Here is a 24,956-nt window from a genome sequence, read left to right on the forward strand (position 1 = left end):
TTGTCTTTTTAATAAATTTAACAATATTCAACTAGTTTTACTATAGTCTTTAAATACTTAAAACCTTATTGCAACTATGTAGAAAAAACTTCAAAAAATACTACTACTCGTATTTTCCTAACAATTTAACATCATCATCGTATCCAGTGTTTTCCTAACAATTTACGTTACCATGTAAATTTTCTTTTGAGGTTTATAGAAGGCCAAATTAATTCAGAGGCATGTTTGACAAATTAGGGTGAAAATGAGAATATGAAAAGAAATTTTGAAACTTTAAAATCAGACTTGATGAAATTTTTGATTACAAATAGGTATATTTAGTAAATAATCAGTGATCGGAGTAATTAGATAAAGTTGTTGACCAATTTGACTCTCTTAAAGTATTGAAACTTATAAATCACATCAATTATTATTTATTGATTGTTTATTCTACTCAGTAATATATTTGTTTTCACTAAAAACAAGTTTTCAGTAAGTTAAAAAAAGTTTATCAAATATTTTTTGACTATTTAATTAGCTAATAAGAAAAAAAAAATTAATGAAATTTTCATTTACCAAAGACTCTTTAACTTTTAAGTTTTAAAGTAACATAAACATAATTATACTTTATTGATTCAAAAATAGATGCAACATTATCACCGTTAATGAAGTAAAAAGTATATTGGAAAAAAGTAATGCAACATTCGTTCTCTAATGAAATTTCCATAAGGAATATTCACAAAAATTAAGAAAAATAAAATAATAAAATATTTTAAACAGTATATATATTATTTTGAAGGTTCAAGCTTGGGCTATACGATGCAAATCTATGGGAGTCAGCTTCAGCCTCAATCGGCCCAAGCCGTTGCAGAAACTGCTCCTATTCTTTTTCGAGTCGAGGAAATATTTGGCCGTGCTAGATCTCCTTCATGGTTATGAGTTGCCACCGTCATTCCCTCCCCATACCCTAACCATAGTTTTTTATGGGCGGGATACACGGGGTATGGTGATGATGATATATTATTTTATTGAATAATAAATTTGATGGAATAAAAGTGGAGACCATAAACATTGAAAAATATTGAAAGAAAATTAGTGGAAAAGATAGTGAGACCATAATTGATGAAAAATATTTTTATAAAGTTTGTGGAAAATATGTGGAGACCATACAGAATATAAAAATATTAAAAAAATGTTATTTATAAAGTTTGTGGAAGATATATGGCAAGTATAAATATTATTAATAATTTTAAATGAGGATGGATAAAATTATTTTTGTCCAAAATTTATGTCCTATAAATAAAAAGATTCTTTTTCGGAACAATCATATATACTAAAGCAATAAAAGACTTCAACACATGTCACTGTAACAATAAATGTTTTTCCTCCCATTCCTACTACTTAAATTTCATTTTAGGTAATTTTTTATCTTTAATTTTATTAATTCATCATTTATCTATCTATATGTAAATCATACTATATACTAAAGTAATTTGGATACATGTCACTACAACAAGAAAAGTTTTCTCCCCCAATCATACTATTTAGTTAATTTTAATTTCAGATTAGATATTCATATTCTAATGGCCATGGAACACTTACAAGATCAAATATTTTTGTTAAATAAATAAGTTTCATTGATAATTTTGTTATTTATTTTATCTATTTATTTTGATTATGATGTTTTTTTTATTTTTTATATATTACCATATAATAACTTAATTACATATATAAGATTAATAATTTTTTATTTAAATAATTAATAAATTGTACTTGACACGAGAACCTATCTAGTAACAAATAATGCATTCCAAAATGACAATTGAGAATTTGTTTAAGAAGGAGAGAGTACCACTTTTGTGTCCTAAGTTTCCCCATTCGAATTCTCATTTTCATCCCTTATTAATCTGATATGGTGTTGTGACTTTAAGTCAATTCGTAATTCAGTCTTAATTTGTATTTTTTTTTCTTAATATATAAGTTAAAATATAGTCAAATAGATCTTGTTTGATACTCTGATTGTACATAACTATTCTGATGAGTCGTATCAATTAGAAATAACGGGTTGATTTTGAATAGCGTTATACCGGCATTTTAGTGAATTGTGTGAATTGGGAATGAGAATACAATTCAACTATGTGGTTGTATCGATTCTTGGAGTTAGTGTATTATGCAGATGCAAAATGAAGTTTATGAATTGGATTTTGGATTCGCGTTGCTTTTACGAGGAGAATTAAAGTTAGATTGTGATATTAGAATTGGGATTTAAAATTATGATTATGACTATAAACAAGATTAAAAATAATTGAATACGAATCGAGCATTACTAACTTGTTTTACTTGTGTATTTATCATTTGACTTGAAATTAATAATATGAGTTAGATCTTCAATTTGATAAAGTAAATTGATTTAAAGTGTAATATTTAATAAATTAATAATTAATAATTTATAAAATTAGGAAAACGTAAAATAAAATATTAAGAATAAAAATTTATTTGGGTCAAAGTTAGAAGAAAATACAGAATAGACAATTAGGCCTTAGTAATTTTGTGATTCAATTCATAGAAAAGAGAAAAAAAAAAAAAAAAAAAAACAAAAAAAAAAAAATCAGATTTTCTATGCCATTGCTCTTCACCATCATCCTCATTGTTCTCTCTCCCCCAAAACCCTTATTTTGCAAAATAGAAAACCATTGTTCAAGACCCGAACAACAACCGCATTTGTTTTCTTCCTGAAATTGAATTTGTTCAAGACAATACTTCCTTCTTCCCATGCCTTCCATCGAATGCGGCCATGGCAACAAGTCTTTGAACCCTTCGAATCCAATAATCCGAAACACAGCAGCATTAATGGTTGCCTCTTCAATGTTCACCTTCTCCCTCTGATTTTCGAAAGAAGACCAGCATTGGTCCTCCCATCTTTTCCTCTGAGTTTCGACAGCCATTGCAAGTGAGTCCTCATTATTTTGGTTTCTGATTATTGAAAGTTTAATAGTTTTATTATTTTTACTAATTTCTCCTAATATGTTCATCCACTTCTTTCTGGGGTCTCTTTCATTCGAAGGCAAATTAAGAATCAACAATAAGAGGATCCTTTTCTTTTTACCTACCATTTGTGGCTTTTGATTCATTATTTCACCCAGGATCTTCAAGGAAGGTAATACTACATAGATTTACTTTTCTTATTAAGTCATATTATAATACACCTTCAATTTTATTAATGTGATCTATTTTCTTTAACTTTAAAGAATCTCTAACCATGAGATAAATTTTTTCTATTTCAAGACTTGCGAAGTATATTATTTTAATTAGATAATTGGAAAATGTGACGATTGACACCAATTTATGAGATTATAATGTTAGTAAGAGATTATTCTAATGATAAAGGATTGAGTAATTTGGGTATTCTTGGATGTTTCTTTTTGGATATTGTTGATTGGGTAGTAAAATGTTAAAATTGACGGATCATATGATAATTAGTATCAATTTGTGGGATGTAGAAGTCATGAGTTTATTGGAAAATACTTGTCATTGATGAATATGAAATAATGTAATATTCTTGAAGGAATTGCTAGGTTATTTGGAGGAATTATTGATTCTTGTGTTAGTTGATGATATACATTTCAATAATTATTGAATTAAATTGGACCATTTATAGTTATAATGGTTTGAAATATTAGGATAAAGTCTTGACTAAGTTAGGATTTTTAGGAGGAGATACAATAAGTTATATAGATCTAGATTATAGTATCGAACATCGTGACGTTGTGATTTGTTATGATACAGGAGGCGATATCATAGAGGAACCTTTCTAATGATCGCGGAGAACCAGACTTAGCTCCTTGAAGCGCCTTTTGGTGAGTAGTAGCAGTCCCTTAAAGGGCCTGACCAAACTACATTTTTGAAAATTATTTTATTAAAGCTGTGAATTTTATAATGTTGAGATAAATTTGTTATGAATGATTATGCTGATATTGATATGGTCAATGGATCGGGCTCACGAGCTGGTCATTAATGGAGTTGAGGGACTTTGTCCCCTACTCCCTGTTTTTGAGGCGAGTTGTCATTCAAATATTGACTAGTTTCACCCGAGAGCGACATAGCCATAGAGCTATGGGGCACCTCTCAAACTATACTCCCTGTGCGCACAAAGATCCAGGAAACTGATGTTGCTTTTAAATCTTTTATTTTGATTTCATGTTTGTTTTGTTTTGGATTGCTTCTGTTCATTCAGTTTCATTTGACTCCCTGTTGTTTCCATCTTTTAAATTGTTTATAGATCGGTACCGGCTGGGAACAATGGGATAGCGAAGGTGATTAGTGTATTCTTGGAAGGCATGTTGTATTTGAGTATGTATAGAGGTTGTAGAGTCTGTATCGGGTTTTAGTAATTATGTCTTAGTTGGTTATGTTGACTATTTTGGATTCCTATGGTTAGTTTATAATTACTTTGGGACCTTGGTTCAGATATTTTGGATTTAAGATTAAATGTTACAGTTATATTTTAGACCTCGTGACCCTTCCCACGAGTTATGGTTTGAGATTTGAGTTCTTTGGGTTAGTAAACCTCGTGATGACTTATCGTATTTAGTCAACCGATAAGTCGGGTTGTTACACAAAGTGGCTATATAAGTTGATTTAGTTGCTAAGTATCATTTTGGACTTAAAGGAAATGTAAGCTTAGTGTTGATTGAATTGATTTGTTATGAATGGATGTACATAATTCGTTTGTCTAAATTGGCTAAAATGTATATGGAATTAGTATGCTGAACTTGTTTATAAACTTAGTAGAATGATGGCGATTTTGTTATGAAATATATTTGGGAGTGAGTTGGAATGTGAAATTAGCATTTGATATGGTAATTGTAAACTGGAGATTAATTAAAGGAGTATGAATTAATTATTATAAACTTAATATACTTTTAAAATTGGTTGTTTAGCTTGAAATTGGAAATACAAATGTGAATTTTAATAGAAGATAGATATAGATGAATTAAGTTATGATTATGATAATGAGCTTGGGATTTTGGTTAGTTGGATGATGACGTATTTTGTTGGATTGGATTATAAGTTGACCTTGTTGGGTATGGAATATGAATTGTACTGGTTTGGGATAATGAGTTAAACTTGTTTAAATTTGGGTGGTTAGTTGAATCTTTAATTAACTCATGACTTGCTTTTGTTAGTTGGGATTGTGATCGAGTTCATTGTATTAGTTTGGAATTGTCAGCCGAGTTTGTTAGTGAGAAATGTTGAATATAAATGTGGATTTATATTATAGATTAAATTGTGGAATTACAATACGGATTTAATTACATATTCAGACCATGAGGTTGATTGTGATGAGTATTACTTAGCGTTAGAGTTATTTAAGTGAATTTTGGTTAATGATTAAATGAATAAATCTATGATTACTTGTTAATGAGATAACGTACCTTTTTGATATACTATTTATAAATTAAGTTGAATTTAATAATATTAGACTATTGAAATGATAAGTAACGTATATTGAGTGACTAAATTAAATAAAGGTTATGCACACATTGTTTATCAGTATTGAAATGATTATTCTGATTTTATTGAGTGACTATATTTAGATTATTATTGGTTGTATGTATAATATAAGAAAGATTAAAAGATGCATTGATGTAAGAATTAAGAATTATTAATACTTGAGATGAAGCCATGAAGGGTATTAAGTAAGTCGAATGTGTGAGGAAATCATTTGAATACTAGATTTGGTTATAAAGAATTTATAATCAAGTATGAAGCAATGTTATAAAATTAAAATTTAAGTTATGAATAAAGAACTGAAGAAAGCGAATAGTTTTCTTGAGTAAGGATTAAAAGATATAAACAAATGTAGAGAATTACAAGGAAACAATGTATTTCGCAAAAGACAATAGTCCAAGGTCGGTGTCGTAAGGGACATACTAACTGTTATGGTGTGACTCATAATCTCTTTGCTTAGCTTGATGTTGAGGAGTGTTTGTGCTTGGAATAAGTGGGTATATGAAGGAACATGTGTTTGGGTACAAAAACAGTAGCTGATTACAAGCCGTTTGACCCACTCGAGCAGCTGGCTCGACTCCCTGCTGCTGGCTCGACCTAGTCGAGCAGATTAGCTCGACCCATGCCCTCAGTCGAGCGACTTCCAGCCCTTGGCGTGCATTACATTTTGTTTTGAAGAGTTATTTGCATTGTTGTTCTTTACTGCCCAAGCCTTATATATACTCCTTGGTACATCATTATACATGTGTGTGAATTACATTGTAATCAAGAGAGGGAAATACAAGTGAGATTGATCTAGATAGAGAGAGCCACAAATTAGGGTTCTTGAGTAAATTAGGGATTTTCAATTTACTCTTGTAATCTCTATAGTTTTTCATCTGCATTGTTAGAATTGATTAGTGTGTGTAATCAAGAACTAATCAATATAATTGTCTTCATCCATTGGGTGAGTTTTATAGTCTAATATCAATTTGATATTAGGATTTTCCCACCTTTCAATTCTTGGTGTGTTTAATTGTTTCTTTACATTTTGCAATCCTTTTCATTCTTTGTAATTAGAATCTTCATTGGAAGAGCCTTTGCCCTAACAATTGGTATCAGAGCTTGAGTTGAAATCCTTGGGAAAGTTAGTATTCAATTGATTTGGGGTTTGTTTGGAGATTCTTGATTTTTTTGGTTCTTAGTAGCCATGGGTGTTACAAAGTTTGAGATAGAGTTGTTTGATAGAAATGTTCATTTTGGGATATGAAACTTAAGATGAAAGCTATCTTGGTGCAAAATGGGTATGAGAAAGCTTTGTTGGGGAAGTCCAAGAAACCTCTAAGAATGTGTATGGAAGATTTTTAAGAGATGGATTTGAAGGCACTTTCCATGATACATTTTTGTCTTTCTAATAGTGTACTTAGAGAGGTTGCAAAGGAGGAGACAACGACAGGTCTTTGGTTGAAGCTAGAGTCATTGTACATGACAAAATCGATGGCAAATCGCTTATTATTGAGGATTGAGCTTCATGATCTTCATCTTGAGGAAGGTAGTTCTCTTAAATCACATATAGATGAATTTGATTCAATTGTGATGGAAATGTATAACCTTGATGTGAATCTTGATGATGAGGACCTTACGATAAAATTGTTGTGCTCTCTACCTAAGGAGTACAAGAATCTTAGGGAGACAATTTTGTATGGGAAAGATGTGTTGACTCTTGAGGATGTGAAGGGGCTTTACTACAAAGGGAGTTGATTGAGAATCAATTGACTAAGAGTGACAAATACTCACATGATGGTGAGGGCCTTGTAGTAAAGGGTAGATCTAATGAGAAGGGTAGTTCTAAGTCTTGGGGCAAGAATGCCATATGCTACAATTGTCAAAAGAAGGGCCATGTGAAGAGGGATTGCCCGGTGAAGGGTAAGAACAAAGGTAAGGAGAGTTTTTCTTTTTATGAGGATTCGACGGCTATTGTTCATAGTGATTGTTATGATGATTTCGTTCTTGTTGTTGAGTCAAGTGAAAGGTCTTATGATAGATGGATTCTTGATTCGGGTAGTTCTTTTCATGTCACAGCTCATAGATATTGGTTCTCCACATATGTTAGGGTTCAAGGTAGAGTGGTACACATGGGCAACAATACGGTGTGCAATGTTGTGGGTGTTGGGTCAGTGAGGGTAAGGATGTTTGATGGCGTGGTTTATACTTTGTTGAATGTTCATCATGTTCCGGATATGAAAAAGAACTTGATATCACTATGTCCCTTGGTTGGTAATGGTAGTAGATGCATTCTTGACAAGGATGTATTGGTGATCACTAAGGGGTCTCAAGTAGTGATGAAGGGCAAGAAAAAGGGTCACTTTATGAGCTAGTTGGGTCGATGGATGATAGGTTGGCAAGATCAAAGGGTTCTTTGTTGCCCGATGAGCATCATATTTCTTTGTGGCATTTTGAGACATGTGCATGAGTGAGAGAGACTTGGTGGTTCTATCCAAGAATGGTCTATTTGGTGAGAGATGTATGGGTTCTATTGGTTCTTGTGAGCTTGGTGTTCTTTACGAGCAAAGATGGGTTAGCTTCAAGATGGTTGTGAATAGAACATGTTCTCTCGGTTATAGTCACTCGGTCATGTGGAGTCTTTTCTTGGTTCCATCACATGGTATATACCGATGTTCGCTTAGTTTGAAGAAAGTGTGGGTTTACTTCTTGGAGCATAATGATGAGATCTTTGGGATGTTCAAGGGTTGGATGATTATAGGAAAGAAGGAAACCGGGAAGCAAAGTCGTTTTGGTGGATGTATGAGATATGGGTGGTTCATAAAAATGGTTATGGCTCTACACGGTTTGGCTCATTATTCGTTGTGGTTACAAGTGGGATTATGCGAGATGTTGGATGCCAAAGTGGTGAAGTTGGCATTTCAAGAATACTCTGGAGTATGGTTCTTTGGCAACATGGCTTATGCTTGTATGGGAAACGGTTTTGAGTTACGAGTTAAGAAGGGTGTTTTCTTGGAAAACTCGAGGAGGATCAAGAGGTACATGTTGTGGGATCCTTGCACATCAACATTCATGTTTTTTGGTTACCTTTGTAGAGTTTGCTAATCTCCAGGCTTGTGGTTCTTCTAGCGCCAAGAAGAAGGTGGAGGTCGATAGCAATGTTACTCTAGCTAAGGAGGATGAGATTGATGATGTGTGTGCACCTATGTTAGGTGGAGACATTCCTTTGTGTATCTTGAAGGAATGGGTATCATATTCATGGAATGATATGATAGTTGATGATGGCATGACAATGATGGGTAGCAATGCGATAGATCGAAGATGTGTCAACTTGTTTGATAGGCGAGCATTGGTGGAATGTGTTCTTATGTGTAGTCATGAGATGGTTTGCATTGATAGGAGGTTGTGGCATTTTCAAGACTATGTAGCTTGGGGCTCGGTTGTCTTGGGTAAAGTGCTTGCTCTTATGGTTCCAATGGGCTTATGGTTGGAGTTGTGGTTGTCTTTGATCGGGGTTGTGTTTGAGTTTGGCTCAAAATCATTTGCTTAGTTTCATGTGTCATGGGTTTACTCCCTTTGAGGGAGGGGCACCTCTTTTAGGTGGTTTTCATCTTATGATGAGTTGTTTTTGGAATATGATTAATTGAGATGTGTTTGACGGGATTGAGATTATTTCATCAAGGTGGAGATTTGTTATGGTGTGACTCATAATCTCTTGGCTTAGCTTGATGTTGAGGAGTGTTTGTGTTGGAATAAGTGGGTATATGAAGGAACATGTGTTTGGGTACAAAAACAGTAGCTGATTGCAAGTCGTTCGACCCACTTGAGCAACTGGCTCGACCCATGCCCTCAGTCAAGCGACTTCCAGCCCCTGGCGGGCATTACATTCTGTTTTGAAGAGTTATTTGCATTGTTTTTCTTTACTACCCAAGCCTTATATATACTCCTTGGTACATCATTATACATGTGTGTGAATTACATTGTAATCAAGAGAGGGAAACACAAGTGAGATTGATCTAGAGAGAGAGCCACAAATTAGGGTTCTTGAGTAAACTGGGGATTTTCAATTTACTCTTGTAATCTCTATAGTTTTTCATCTACATTGTTAGAATTGATTAGTGTGTGTAATCAAGAACTAATCAATACAATTGTCTTCATCCATTAGGTGGGTTTTATAGTCTAATATCAATTTGATATTAGGATTTTCCCACCTTTCAATTCTTGGTGTGTTTAATTTTTTCTTCACATTTTGCAATCTTTTTCATTCTTTGTAATTAGAATCTTAATTGGAAGAGCATTTACTCTAACACTAACTTTATTATGAATCATGGTTATCTGAGCTTTCCCGGTAGGATTGAATGTGCTGGGTCCAACCTAAGTGGGGCAAAATGCGTGCAACAAGAAAAGTTCCCCTTCTAGAGTGGTGGCATTCTTTATGACCCTGGGTGAGAGTGTGCGTTATAGTCATTTTTTCGAGGCGGCATGCGGATATGGCGAGACTGTCTTGGCACATTTATAAGCTTTAAACTTCTGGGGTGACGACCTCAGACCTCTACAACTGACTAAACGATTGTGAGAGGAATTAAAATGTTGATAAAACACTATTTATTTTCTTAGGATTTACAATTAAAACTATGAATTCATAAGAGGTAATTATAAAAATTAAACTATATAAATGTGTACTCAACATAAGCTGATTATGTGGATTTGTTCTGTGAACCTGTCTTGGTGGGGGACAGATTTTGAGATTGATGAAGTGAATGTCAGTTGAAAGCATAGAGATCAGTAATCAACAAGCAATTACATTCATACATATAATAGAATGTACGTAAAGCAAGTTCTTTATTTAAAATTATTTTAGCACTATATTGATTAATTGAGAAAAGATTCACCCTACGAGGTGATGTGATTTTGAAACGATTGGTGCTTGTGACACTGGCTCGTTGATATACGATTGGCACCAGTGACACTGACTGGTTGATATTTTGAAATTATTGTTTATAGTTGCAAAGTGACTTTTAGGTCAAAAAGAAATATTTTGGATTATTCGCTTTACAAATGGAGCTCTGCCGGATTTTCTGCAGAACTTTATTATATTTTAAATCATTTCAAATGTTTATGTAATTCCTTAACATATTTTAAATGTTGTAAACTCTGATATTTAAAATTTTGGTTAGATGTTTAGAGGATAATATAGTTAGTTGATTAGTTGATTATATTGTCGACGTAATAGACCGATGTAAGTATTAAGCTTCCACATTAGTTATAATTAATCGTGTTTAAGCAAGTGTTTAGTCACGGGTTGTTACAAATCTAGGTGTGTTCAGCGGTCGTATGTACCAACCATAGCGTAAAAATGCGGTAGCGCTCATGGTAACAGAACAGTTTTGTGTTTTTTTACACTATTATAACGTGGAAAATATCAATTTGTTTGTTTTGAAAAACTTTTACGACACGACCAATGCGATGCGATGCCGCCTTAGCATAGTACAAAAATATTCATTTTGGTCACGGTTGCGGTAACGATCACGAAACCATGAAACATATATCACGTTCAATACAAATAATTTCATGATCAATGTAGCCTATATATCGGTCCTGATAAACTCAAAAACCTTTACAATACAATTTTGACACTATGCTCCTCAGTGTTAACAAAAAGTTGTTTATGACTTATTTTTGAGTTTCTTTGTTAGAAATCTAAAGACATGGTAATTGTTTGAGTGATGTCATTTTGACTTGTTGCAGAACAATGAGAAAGAGACATAATGCTAGTGCCTTAACTGACAAAAAGAAAATAGATGTTCCAACCCCTTTTGATGGTGGCACAAAGAACAATTCTGATTCTGAGGCATCATGGAAGAGAGCTTTTTATTTTTGTTTAGCAGCACGTATCGTCAATTCTTTGGTGGTGCAGACATATTTTAACCCTGATGAACACTGGCAGTCTCTTGAAGTTGCGCATCGCCTGGTATTTGGGTATAAAAATTGATCAAGATTCTTTGCTTTACACTTATTTTATTTCTCTTCCTCTTATCATATAGTTTCTCTACTTGACCTTCTAATTGCAGATATGGACATCTTACATGGGAATGGAAAAGGGGAATTCGTAGCTACTTGCATCCTCTCTTGTTTGCTGTCCTTTATAAATTTCTCGCTTTTCTTCACCTTGATACCCCTTGGTTTATGGTGATTTCTTGGTGCCTGTTTGCTTTTGCAAATCACGATTTCTTTTTTGATTGTGTGTGGGTTGAATAGGCTATAGAAGGGCAATGGTTTGCTGATTATTCTTATAATTGTTCAGGTGAAGGCACCACGTTTGCTGCAGTCTATTTTTGCTGCCATATGTGATCTATACTTGTTCAAACTATCTGACATTATTTTCGGGAAGCAAGTTGCAAAGTGGACAGTATCCTTTTTATAAAAAAAATCTTATTTGCAAGCTCATTGTGTTGCTTGAAATGCTTCATTGTTGACGTTAATACCATGGAAAAAATTGCTTTTAAATTGCTGTAATTCCAATAGCCCCTTTGTTGCATATGCAGCATTTTCTTGTTATGTTCAGTGAAGAGTATTGGAAAATTCCCCTTTTAACATTGTGATTCAAGAGTTTTGAAACATATACTATGTAAGTATCGTTTTAGAAAATTAGATTACATTTGAAATTATAGTTTTGAATACCCACTGTTAATTTGTTGTTTGGTATTTATATAAGAGCATCTAGTATTTATGGTTACTAAAATGTGAATCTCAAATTTCTCTTAAATATACTCTAATGTAATTGGTGGCATAGCAGCTTTAATTACTGATTATAGCGGTTGATGTGAGTCATGTGATAAGTCATGGTTTATTAAAATTGTTTCTTTGTAAATATTAGAATTCTTGTGACATCTGTTTTTTGATTGCGAAGCAGAAAATCTGTATAGAATGGTGTTGGGTTATTTATTTTAATATGAGGACATTGATTTGACGTTTGACTAAACTTTTATGTTCTGAGTTGTACTTAACTCTCAGTTACAGCTTTTCTCTCACCTTACAAACTGGTTTGTGTTTTTCTGTTGTACAAGAACTTTATCAAACAGCCTAGAGACTGCTCTCACTGTAGTCAGTTTGTATTATTGGCCATGCATCAGAGGTAGCTGTGGTAAATTTCCTTCAAATTCAAGAAGGTGGGCGTTGGCTATTGCTGCCTTCGCGTGTGCTGTTCGTCCAACAAGTGCCATAATATGGCTGTATGTCGGTCTAATTGAGTTGCTCACGTCTTCTGATAGATTGAAATTTGTATTTCTTGAGGCTGCTCCTATTGGGTTGGTACTACTGCTAATGTTCTTTTACACCTCATCTCATTATCTGGGTATCAGTAAAGACTTTGTGAAGGATGGAGTAAGGGTATCTTTAGTATGAAGGTCATGGTGCACGTGTCATACAAATATTTATTCTTGTTGCCCATCTGAGTTTTGTTAAATCAACTCCTATATGTCGAAATGATAATTGGCTTTGATTGGCGTGTTTGCAACCACCTGAAACACTGCCTTTTTCGAACAAGGTGATTTAATTTGAAAAGCTCGATATACTGCTTTTTTCAAATACGGTGAATTAAAACTTTTACTTAAAACCTTTTCTTGAATTTTAGCTACCTTAATTTGATCTGTTGCACCACATAGCTTCATTATTAGTTTCATCAACACTAATCTGGTCTTGCAGATTATGGTCAACTTTGTATGAGGTTGTCATGTTTTGAATTTTTGAATAGCTTAACTTGTGTTCTTTCTAATTTTGAGTGATAACGTTCATGTGAGTTACTCGCGAAGTTTTTAATCGTGTATCTTTTCATGTGTAACTTTAGTCTTGAGAACTTCGTATTTTGTGAGAATCAAGGGTAAGCGTAGTGGTTGTGGTCTTTCCCTTTCACCTTTGTTACTGAGGTATAATTCTCACCACCTACAAGAAGGATTAATTCCCTCTCCCCCTTTTCTGTAGGATTTTCTCTAGCCTATTTCTGGAAAAAAGAAATTTGTATTTTGTGTTCTTAGTTATTTTCACTTGTCTTTCAGGGCAGTGGTGCTTGCAATCACTTCTTTGTTGGATCGTATCATATATGGTTCCTGGATCATTGTGCCTTTTAATTTTCTGAAATTCAACTTTCTTTCCTCTGGCGGAGACTATTATGGAACTCATCCGTGGCACTGGTACTTGATTCAAGGTTTTCCTGTGATGCTGTTCACTTTCTTGCCATTTTCTATAGCAGGCATCATTTACTCTAAGCAATGGAAGCTTTCTGGCTTGATTGGTTGGGTTATAGGCATTTACAGTGTGCTGGGTCATAAAGAATTCAGGTGCTTACTAATTTCATGTTTGCCTAATTATTCTCATCCAACTATGCTTTTGGTACTTATTTCTTACAGGCTTATGCTTATGTGAACAGATTTGTCTTGCCTGTCCTTCCAATAGCATTGATGTTTTCAGGGTACTCATTAACAGTTCTTGAAATGCCTGACTTATCAATGGGTGTAAAAAACAGGGCTTCTTCCTCTCATACTAAATGGCCTTCAAAATTGCGATTAGCTGTTGTCTTTTTGGTTGCTACCAACATTCCAATGGCCCTTTACATGAGTTTGGTTCACCAGGTATGGTATTCTGCACCGTCAACACTATGGATTTTCATGGGTTTAAGTTTGTCAATGGATTTTTTATGGAATAAATTGAACGCATGTGTTTTATAGATACCATCTAATAATTTTTTTGGAGTAAAACTGGTATCTTGCCCACATATTGCAAAAATGCGGTAAATGGACACGGTGAAGTGGTTGTCGTACCGCCAAATATTGGCCTTAACCATGAAATGTCATTTGGAACGACCTAAAACGTGGGTTTTTTGCCCCTTTATGATGCGGATAATACCAGTTTGGTAAATTTAAGAACCTTTACGATACGGCGATACGATATGATGCGGCCTTATTTTTGCACTATGGTTACCCATGCTTATTCTGGGATTTTTTTTTTTACTTTTTATGAATTATTAGGCTAGTTCATCCTTTTTATCTTGACCTGATTTAGAAGTGTAGGAAGCCAAGTTTTAAGTTTCTTTTAGTTTTTGGCCTCGTTTTCACTTGCATTGACCTACTTTATGGATACTCTTTTCTTTCGTATGCAAAAGAAACAATTTCTTTTAGGTTCTTTTTTTACTTCTTCCGACGTAGCCACTCCTATGCTATCCTTTATGCAACCATATTTTGTTGGAGAATTTTATTTGATCTTCTTGTTAGAATTTTCTATTATAGTTATTTTGGACTTTGGTAGAACTCACCTTAATCCTATCCATTCCAATGCTAGGGAGTTTAGATAGAATTTTTTCTGCCAAAGTCAAGCTCATCTTTGATGCGTAAGTTTGATGCTCAAGTGAGTATCGTATTTTTCCACCATTTGATGTCAAATAAAAAAAGGAAAATCTTGGAACTAATTTGGGATCGAACGAGTAAATGAAATAAACGAGTCTTGTTGGTATATATTGTTAACTTTGATGATGCAAAAATTGAATTATAATTTATATTGAATTCATATTGCAGAAGTGACAAGTAGTTTTAAATGTGGTAAACATTACTATTGCTCTTTTTGTTTGGTCCAAACTTCAACAATAAAATCCAACTTAGCTGATACCAGCGTGATGTCACACTAATGCGGGAAGGGTATTAATGGGGTGTTTGGTATGAACTTTTTAATATCAAGTAAGGGATTCAATTACCATTGATCCATATTTTTTGTTTGATACAATATTAGGTTAACCCAATCCCTACCCTTATTTTGTTACCACTCATTTTTATCAAGTAACAAATTCCCTTTCTTTAGCTAGTTGTTGTCTTTAGTGTTTCTCTTATATTGTTATACCAAACAACATATAACTATAACCCTTATCTTTACATCTACTCTTCTTTATCATTTCCCTTTCCATTACATTTTATGTTCACATACCAAACAACCTCTAAGAGGAGAGAAAATATTTGGTTCACAATGCAATAAAGGTAGGGTAGCTAGAGACGAGTGAGACCAGAAAGTGAAAAAGTGAAAGGTAGTATAGGAAACTTCATGGACAAAAAAATATTTCAAATTGGACAATCAAAAAAATATGGACGAAAATGGAAAACTCAACAAACACGAAAAGAATGGAGGTGCTTGTGGTTTATTATCCTTCAATTATGGTTTCAGTTGAAAACTAAACACTCTTGGAAAAGGATTTGTGAGCTCTAAGCATGTAGATATGTTGATATTATCCTTCAAACTTGGTCTCTATTGAAAACTTTACTCTTGTAATCTTTTGGTTTCTTTGAACAGCTAGCTTGTCCTTGGTGTGCTACCCTTTCTCTTGTCTTGTGAAAATTGAATGAGAGGGCGCACTTTCTATATTCAGTATTTGGATCCAATGGGCGAATGTATTATTGGTGGAATACTTCTCCTTAAATCCCTGAAATTGAAGTCCCTTGTAGTATCAAGATTTGTTCACTGTTTCTTGTCTCACCTCAGTCGGGGATAAATATGTCCCTAAACTTGATGCTTGCGTAGGATATTGAATTCGGCTAGGCTAGTCACTTGTAGTCTAAAGCTGCACTGGAGTAAAATTTTTTTATCGTCATCCTTGGACAGAGGGGATCTGAAGATGTGATGCACTATCTTGCAATGGAAGCAACCAAGGGTGAGGTCAAAAGCGTACTGTTCCTAACACCTTGTCACGCCACACCCTATTACTCCACTCTTCACCAAAATCTACCCATGCGTTTCTTAGACTGTACACCAAGGTTTGAACTCCCAATTAGTTTCCTGAAATCCCTTTCGCTGCACCTTTTTTTTCGCAAGTCTTACATCTTCGAACATTTTTTGTCTTCAGTGAAGAACGAGGAACTCTTGATGAATCAGACCGTTTCATGCTGGATCCACATGGCTTTGCATCTGCATTTGCTAAAAACTGGTCTTTACCTAGCCACATTGTTTTATTTGATTCTGAAGAGAAAAAGTTGAAAGATTTTCTGTTGTCACATTCGTTCAGAGAGGTGAAGCTTCATATCTTAGCACAGTACTCATATTTTCATTCATGAATCATGACTCTAATCTACATCAGTTTTACAGGTAAAAAGATTCTTCCATGCTCACTTCAAGGTAGATCGCGATCTTCAATCGTCAATTGTGGTATATATGTACACTGACTGGTAACAGACATGTCATGTTGATTGTTGCCTACAATCTTATTGTTACGACAGTCTCTGCTTATTACCGACTGTTTGGCTAAAAGAATTCGCGGAATATCTTTCTTGTCGTACACCACTGTATCGTGCATTGATTCGTCTTCATAAGATCTAGTTTCTTCCTTAATTCATAGAGCTGTAGAGAATCGCCACGATTCTAAATCTAGTTCAATATTCCTGTAAGTCTAACCCAATTCGGCTTTAGTCGATAAATTCAGATTGATTTTGTGAACTGTTACTCATGGTCTTTTATAAACAATTTCCTTGTTTTTGTCCAAAACTGTGTCATGTTCATGTATTGATCTATTGGTTTAACATGAAAAGAGAAATGATTTAAGATCGCTTGTGAGACCAAAGTGCATGCTTACTTTTGCGTGGCGGTGCTATGATGTGAGCACAATGTACATTTTCTTTGGTGAACAAACAGAAAGTTATTGCACTTGGTTTAGCAATACACGATCTCAGTGTATTACACATAAGCTGCAGGGGTATATAGGCTCTTGTAAATATCCAAAGCCAAGATATATTTGAGCAGGAAAAAAGATTGATCTAATTTATGCCAAGTTTAACAAAACAATTGAGAAGAAAAACTAAATTTTACCAACAAAAATTGATTGGATATTTGTACATGATAGTCTATCAAAAATTTGATTTCACCTAAGTTTGGAGTTATAATTTAGTATTATAGTGATAATTATAACTAATAATAATAATAATAATAATAATAATAATAATAATAATAATAATAAAGAAATTTAAATTCACAAACGCTTTAATTGTGCAATTTTGGCCGGAGCAAAAGGCACCTTGTGTGCGTGTGCATTTTGTACCCAAGAAAATACAAACATGTAGTAAGTATGTTTTCGATAATACAAAGAGGATAGCAATTTCGAGACATCACGGTTTCCCTTATTGACAAACTAATCCAACGCTGTCTCATCGTCTTCTTTAATTGTTTCCTTCCCAGTTTCCCCTTCACTTTCAAACCTTCCATAATTCTAATCCCTAACTTCCAAAATTTCAGCCAGAAATCCCTAGGATTGCTTCATCTAAGGTGATGCCTCCTACCTCTAATTCTACAAATTCGGATCTCAAGTCTCTTTCTTCTCACAATTATCACAATCATCATCTCAATCATCCTTCTCCTGCTTCCCAAATGATTTCTGATTTTACTACTACTACTTCCGATCTTCAAGAACGCATGAATGTCGAAAGAATTATGCGCGATTCCACTTCTATTAATCATACCAACAACCCTGTTTCGGGTTCCGTAACCAATACTGCCTATTTTCTCGATACTGAAATTTCCCTAATTGATGCAGCGGGTGCTCTTTCTGCGATTGAGACGGAGGAGTATATAACTCGACGGCAGAAGACGGTTGAGGATGTTTGGAGTGAAATTGTTGCGGGGAAGAATGATAGGAAAGATTGTAAAATTGAACCTACTGATGTGTTGATGACTCTAGAGGAATTTTTAGATAATGCAAGGGCTGGAAATGAAGGAGAAGTATATAATCAAGATGTCAAGGTTGATGTATCAGAGGAGATTAAGATGAGTGGTGGTGTTGGATTTCATCAGCATCCCTTGGCTCAGTATCCTTACCCGCCGCAACAGCAACCGGGTCCTATATCCATGGGTGATTTGATGGGGTATGGTAGTTGTGGTAGTGGATCAGGAGGGATGGAGGTTTTGGGTAGTGTGAGAGGGAAGAGAAGAGGTGCGCCCATTTTGGAACCGTTGGATAAGGCTGCTCAACAGAGGCAAAGGAGGATGATTAAGAATCGCGAATCTGCTGCTAGGTCTAGGGAGCGTAAACAAGTATGTTGTGCTTTGGAGTTTTTTTATTCAAGATTATGATTAGAATAGGATGAAGTTGATTATTGATAGGATATTTTTGATATAAGGAAACGGGTATAAGAGGAATATTGTTTAATTGCTGTTTGCATATTCGACAACAAAAATGACAAAGCCCTAATAGATTGGGGTTGGCTACCTGAATCATATATATCAATTCGGAGGCTGTCCACATGATTTTGTTTGAATTTTTGCTAAAAATAAAAATAGAATTTAGGATTCTGATTTGTAAATTTATACTAATAATGCATGAATAGTGTTAAAGGTAGTGTATGCATATATTCAACTAGTTTAAGTTGTTAGCAGTGTATTCATGTCTATTGTTTTAAATTTGTATTAATATGTTATTAACATAGGCTTCCTGGTGATGTTTATACCCAAAAACTTACTTTGACATATTTGAAGTACTAGTAATGTAGTATATATTCATTGTATAGGACTAATAGGAGGAGAGCATGTGAAATGATTCATTGTTATTGTGTTTGCGGATTTTTCTTTGTGGTTAACTTCTATCTTTTAGTTATGCTATTTCTTTCATATGGAATGCAGGCATATCAGGTTGAATTGGAGGCATTGGCTTTGAAACTGGAGGAGGAGAATGAACAACTTCAGAGAGAAAAGGTGAGAATTTTGAAATCATTTGGAGTAATTGGGATAAGGGGGGGTAAATGGACATTTTTCTTTTGTTGTTTTGGAAATCTTTTATTTGAGTTCCTATTATTGTTTGAAAATGGTATGGTTCCATCTGAATCCTGCACTTTAAGGTGTCAAGTTTTTTTATAGTATATTCAGTCCTCGTAGTTGTCAATTATTTGCTTTATTAGATGTCCTTGTAACCCTGTTCAGTTTATAGTACTACTTCTGTGTTATAATATATATTTCACATTTGATTTCAATTACAGTGAAAATAATTATGTTGTAACTTGTAATGTTACAAATAACTATGTCCTTGCATATATATATATATATATATATATATATATATATATATATATATATATATATATATATATATATATATATATATATATAGAGCATGGGCTAATTAGTTTTCCTTTACTTCAAGTTCTATTATAGAAAATCTTACTAGGGAAAATTCAAGGAGACGGAGGTAGTACACAGTAACCTGACATATATATCGTGAACTAATATCTCCAGTGCTGATACATGTAATTTTGATTTTGTCTTATAGTTGTATGACCAATCTATAATAAGGCACAAGGTTCACTAATGCAATAGGCTTGCGGGCTATTCCAATGGTCATATTTATGTGTAAAACTGGCTGCTGTTCACTACAGCCACTGTGCTTTTTTGTGCGCTGTGCCTTGATGGATCTGTTTGTATGACTGCACCTTTATAGAAAAATGCCTGGGTTGAGGCATTTGGCCTGCTGCCTCCCTGCACCTTGATTGCCTTTTTATACACTGTATTGTGGATTCAGCACAATTATCTGGCACCGGGGCTGTAATTGTGATTTTTCTTAAGAATAATCTGCTGCATTATACATAACACATACTTGCATGCCCTACGCTATTTCCCATGGCTTTTTTAGACACACCTGTGACCTGCCTTATCATCTTTGTTTGTCTCAAGTGTAAAAGAAAAAAGATACTGTACTATCAACTATGCTCTTTGAGCTTGTCTTGTGACTCCTTGGTTGTGGAGATTACCCTTGTTTTGTTATGGCATAAGTTTATTTTATGTTAGTGTTAATTATCTTGCTTCACTTTCATGAGAAAGGCAAGCATAATTTTTTTAATTTACCCATTTTTAATGGTGTGTTGGATAGTGATGACAAATTGAAAAAGATACGAATGAAAAAAAGGAGAGGATAAAGGAGACACAAATTTGTTTTTTCCCCTCCAAATCTATCCGACTGTGATGGATTAATCTATTACAGGGAAAGAAATTAAATCTCTTCATGTCCCTTCTCTTTCCCAATGTACATCACAGTGATGAAGAGTTTAGTTCATCATGCTCCCTTCTCATTCCATTCATTTCATATTAGCAGACCCAAAGTCTAAACACATTTTGTAAGTGTGAAGTGAGTTACTATTTATGTCTTTAGCTATCTGTTTTCTCTAATTAATTGCATGCTTGTCTTTGTTGGTCGTACCAAGCATAATGGGTTGATGTGGTTGTCATATGGCCCAAACACTCTTCATGTCCACATTTGTCCCATTGCCAAATATTTCTGAAACCGGTGTAAAATGTGGTTTATTTACACCTTTAGGATTCGGGTAGTATCGGTTTGGAAGATATGAAAACCTTTACATCTTGGCTGGTACTATGCAGATGCTGGAATGCAGCCTTGTTTTCACACTTTGGTTCCAAGTGAAAAGTTTAGTCATCAATTAATTTTCTTTCATTTTTTTCTTTCCAATACGCGTTCTACATAAGTTTATTTATTTCTTCAATCGTTTATTTTAATATCATTTTTCTCTTCAAACTTGCACTTTATCTAGGGTGCAAAAATAATGTGAATGAATGGAGTAGTTATACATAAGTCAACATTTGTTGTGTAATAAGGTTAATGTTAGTCATTGTACAGTTAGTAGTTTGAATTAGTTACCTTTAGTTTATCACCATTTCAACAGAGCTAACATCCTTCGGATGCAAATTAAGATAGTGATAAGAACTCTCTATGTGTCATGTACCATCTTTTGCAGCTAATACAAACTTTGTACCATTTTCGTGCAGGCAGAGCGAACTAAGCAAAGGTTCAAGCAGGTAATAATATACTACCGTACTGATGCATGCTTTTATGTATGAATGAAAATTTTCATTAATGAACGATTTCATTGGATTGAAATACCCCTGTAAAAAATTATAATCAATATGTGCTATTTTATTGTTATTGAAATATTAAATTTAATGCTTTTTTCATAGATAAGTTTTATGACCACTTTTGCTCGAGAATAGCAATGACCATACAGCCAAAAGATTGGATGATGATAACTTCCTGACTACTTGTTTAGGCTAGGAACTAATTTGCACTTTGCCTGACTTGTCTGTTGGATTGTCAAGATTGACTATTTGTTGATTCGCAACAATAAACTCTATGTCGGTTAAGTATAGATGCAGAAAGATTAAAGCTGTCAACATCTCCAGTCCGTATAATATGCATGATTAGTTGATGTCAGCTTTTACTGTTTGGTGACAGACTTAAGAGTCAATTTTGGTTCTTTGCTCATGCTCTGTTATTGGTGTTAAGCATTCCTTGTGATTTGTTTTTTACATAGAATTCTTAATGAAATATTTGAAGTTTTCTAGGGATGTTGTGGATTGACTAAGGCACTCAGCTATTATCTCTGATAAATTGGATTTTTTTGAAAGGGGGTGGGGGATTTTGGAGAGTGATTCCTTCTCCTGTAAGGATTTTCAGGGTGACAACTTTATTGCTTTTGAGGTTATTTGGGGACTTCATCAACAGTAAGCAATTGATTAGGTGTAGCTGGCATTAAAGCTTCACTAGATTATAAAACTTGCTGATTATATCTGTAGTTTGGAGAATGAGTTGAGTTGCATATGCATTATTAATTAATTATTGGAGTAACAGTTTACCAAAGCATGTTAGTATTTGAACAACTTGAGGAGCAATATTGACACGAGAGTTGATGTTGTATTGTAATGAGCAATTTCTTAACTGGCTATAATCAAGACATCACCAAATAGGACTAGCCTTCTGATTTATCTGAATTGGGTTTCGAACATAGTGCAAAATTTCGGTTCCAGTTCCGCTAACGGTCATGAAACCACTTTTGCGGCTGTCGCAGCTTATATGAAAGTCGCAGTAACTTCAAAAACCTTCAACATGAGGTCACATTGCCGTGATAAAGCTGATCTTTTGCACTTTGGTTTGAAGACTGATCAAAAAGAAGAAATGATGAAGAGATGGAGAAAAGACATAAAGAGGTTATCATCGTACCAAATGTAGAATATTCATGTAGCTTAGCGTTATTTATTTAGCTTTTAACCCTGGAAATCTAAAGGAAGCTATTACCTGTTTTCTTATAGATTTTTTTATCGAACTATTTTGGTTGCCTGCCGGTTCAGAGTTATAAATCCTTACCAGTAAGATGTGATTTAAGAAAGTTCCCAATAGTAATTCACTGAGTGTGATTGCAAGTTCCCATTTAAGCTAAACAGAAGGATCCTTGCATACTTTTTCCCAATATGGCAAAATATTAATGTTACTGTTTAGGAATTCATGATACTGCTGCTGCATTCAACTACATTCTATCACCCAATGCCATTAACGGCCCGTTTGGTTGGTGGTATTAAACGATGGTAATGGGAATGAAAACTAGTGTAAATTTGGTTGAATAATCTCTTGCTACCTTGATGGCCATGTTTGTCCAACTTCAATCATCTCATTTTCTTCATAAATTTCCTATGCATTACTATCAGGAGAGGTAGTATTAGGTGGTAATGGAAATTTGTAACCAAAAAAAACTTTTTTGTAATCAAAGTTTCATTACCATGGGATGACATAAAACTTTTGATGAAATTTTACACTATAAATCATTCCCATTACCACCATTTAGTACTACTAACCAAACGGGCCGTAAGTGGCACCACTGAAGCTCCCACCTAGACTGAATTTGGGGGAGTTGGAAGTACACAACCTTATGATCAATGGGGTTAGATATTTTTTTCTGCATACACCATTACACCATAAATTTATAGTTCTGTTTTCTACTTTTAAGGGTTAGATTCATGGAGTGTACTCGATGGCTATCTTGTTCAGTATTCTATTGGGTTCCTGATTGGTCGGCTACATTATGGATCTATTTGCATATGTTTTGGCGTTTGCTATGCTGTGTTTACCTTAGATCTGGATTGACCAAGTTTTTGCATGTGTTTTGGCTGTTGCTATGCTGTGTTAACCTAGACATCTAAATATGATGTTGCATTTCTCTGCAGCTTATGGAAAAGGTAGTCCCAGTTGTGGAGAAAAGAAGGCCACCACGTGTTCTGAGGAGAGTTCGTTCGTCAGAGTGGTAGAGGCTTTAGTACCTGAATGTTGCTTTCAACTGAAGCAACCTCATTAAGGAACTCTTGTTTGCAAATGAGAACATATCTAGTGAAACTTACACCAACTTCGGTGAGTATTGAATGTTGATCGATAGTTCTCATAGCTAGTTCTCACAATACAAACACCCCCGTTTCTTGTGCAAGGGGACACAGATGACCGGACTGTTAGTAGTATTAGGCTACTTAATAATAGAATATAAAGATGAGCAAGTATAGAAATAGAATGTCACTTGTCTTTGACTGCCCTTAGCTGAATCATCTTGGTGTAGTTTGGGTGGTACCTATGTGCACATAAACTAATGATTTTATGTATTGGAAATTTGTGAGTGGATGTTATGCCCTCCAAGTTCACATTCTGAGCAAAACAATTGGATTAATTATTAGAAATAGGTTAACATGATATGATGAACCAAAGAGTGGCCCGCTTGGTTTTTGATATTAAATAGTTTGTATGATATTTAAAATATAATGTAATTTAATTTTAATATGAAAATCACCCGACAAAGTTTATGTTGTTGCCTTGTCTTTTTTCATAGAATACATTATACATATAAACTCGGCCCAGTTTTGAAGATGAGACACATACATAAGGTGAACTAACCCTTAAAAGCACAACAAAATCAACTATTTTTTATAAATTTTTATTGATTTAAATTCAAATTAATATCTGTTTATGCCAAAATTGCCATCATAAGCTCCAGTAAAATTCTTATGGAGTACTAAGCTAGTAAGCTTGATCAAACATCCAAGAACTCGCAATATGTATTTGGGTCGAACTAATGACTAATGCTAGATATCAAATTATGACCCAGCAATACGACTAATCAAATCATTATGGCCCAAATGCCTCATAATCCTTGCTTTTTAGTTGCTGTATCGGCAATTATATGGGCTGCACATATTAACAATTCATTTATCAACGGCTACACAACAACATTGATGACTCGGTGGCAATGTCATCTTCAGCGCAGCTTGTCGGAAAGATGGAAAGTAACAATAGAGTGCAGTCAGGCGGTGGAGGAGGGCGACATTGGTGGTAACGCATTTGACATAAATAATAGAGGTGTGTTTGGTAAATGATTTTTTAGTTGACTATTTGCTATGCTCTTTACGTTTGGAATTACGTTGCTCGGGTGAGCAATCATGGAACTCCGACAAGGAGCATGGAAGGATGAGCTTATGGAAGCCGAATCAAGCTGAAGAGTAGTGTGCTGGATCAGACGAGCAATTGTGGCAAAATGTTACTAAATGTTAAACGTGTCTCTGCTCTAGCAAGAAGCTGATGCAGAAAAGAAAATTAAAAACTGTACACAATCATGTTTTATGAGCATATGGACCGTTCAGACGAACATCAACCA

The 24,956-nt window shown here is 34.3% G+C and overlaps 1 protein-coding gene across 3 annotated transcripts; it reads left to right on the forward strand.

Moving 5' to 3' along the window:
* The first annotated feature begins 2,587 nt into the window (after positions 1–2,587).
* On the forward strand, positions 2,588–24,112 carry LOC130810131 (mannosyltransferase APTG1). 3 transcript variants are annotated; one of them, XM_057676087.1, is made up of 15 exons: positions 2,588–2,929; positions 3,044–3,136; positions 3,766–3,836; positions 11,221–11,451; positions 11,544–11,661; positions 11,777–11,881; positions 12,493–12,779; positions 13,527–13,808; positions 13,898–14,099; positions 16,111–16,262; positions 16,352–16,514; positions 16,591–16,620; positions 19,111–19,182; positions 21,262–21,291; positions 23,488–24,112. In XM_057676087.1, the coding sequence occupies exons 4-15, from the start codon at positions 11,225–11,227 to the stop codon at positions 23,566–23,568; spliced, it is 1,749 nt and encodes a 582-aa protein (XP_057532070.1). In that variant the 5' UTR covers positions 2,588–2,929; positions 3,044–3,136; positions 3,766–3,836; positions 11,221–11,224; the 3' UTR covers positions 23,569–24,112. The 3 variants fall into 3 exon arrangements, with proteins under 3 accessions (XP_057532070.1, XP_057532072.1, XP_057532071.1); XM_057676089.1 differs by having other exon boundaries at positions 13,994–14,099; XM_057676088.1 differs by lacking the exon at positions 23,488–24,112 and adding an exon at positions 22,338–23,472.
* The last annotated feature ends 844 nt before the right edge of the window (positions 24,113–24,956 follow it).

This window comes from Amaranthus tricolor, chromosome 4 (assembly GCF_026212465.1).
Source record: "Amaranthus tricolor cultivar Red isolate AtriRed21 chromosome 4, ASM2621246v1, whole genome shotgun sequence".
NCBI classification, from domain to species: domain Eukaryota; kingdom Viridiplantae; phylum Streptophyta; class Magnoliopsida; order Caryophyllales; family Amaranthaceae; genus Amaranthus; species Amaranthus tricolor.

Excerpts from the sequence above, each read along its gene's own strand:
- LOC130810131 (XM_057676087.1), top strand. The coding sequence starts at position 11,225 with ATGAGAAAGAGACATAATGCTAGTGCCTTAACTGACAAAAAGAAAATA. Across the intron at positions 11,452-11,543 it reads GCGCATCGCCTGGTATTTGG|ATATGGACATCTTACATGGG; the intron begins GTATAAAAATTG and ends TTCTAATTGCAG. Across the intron at positions 14,100-16,110 it reads ACATGAGTTTGGTTCACCAG|AGGGGATCTGAAGATGTGAT; the intron begins GTATGGTATTCT and ends ATCCTTGGACAG.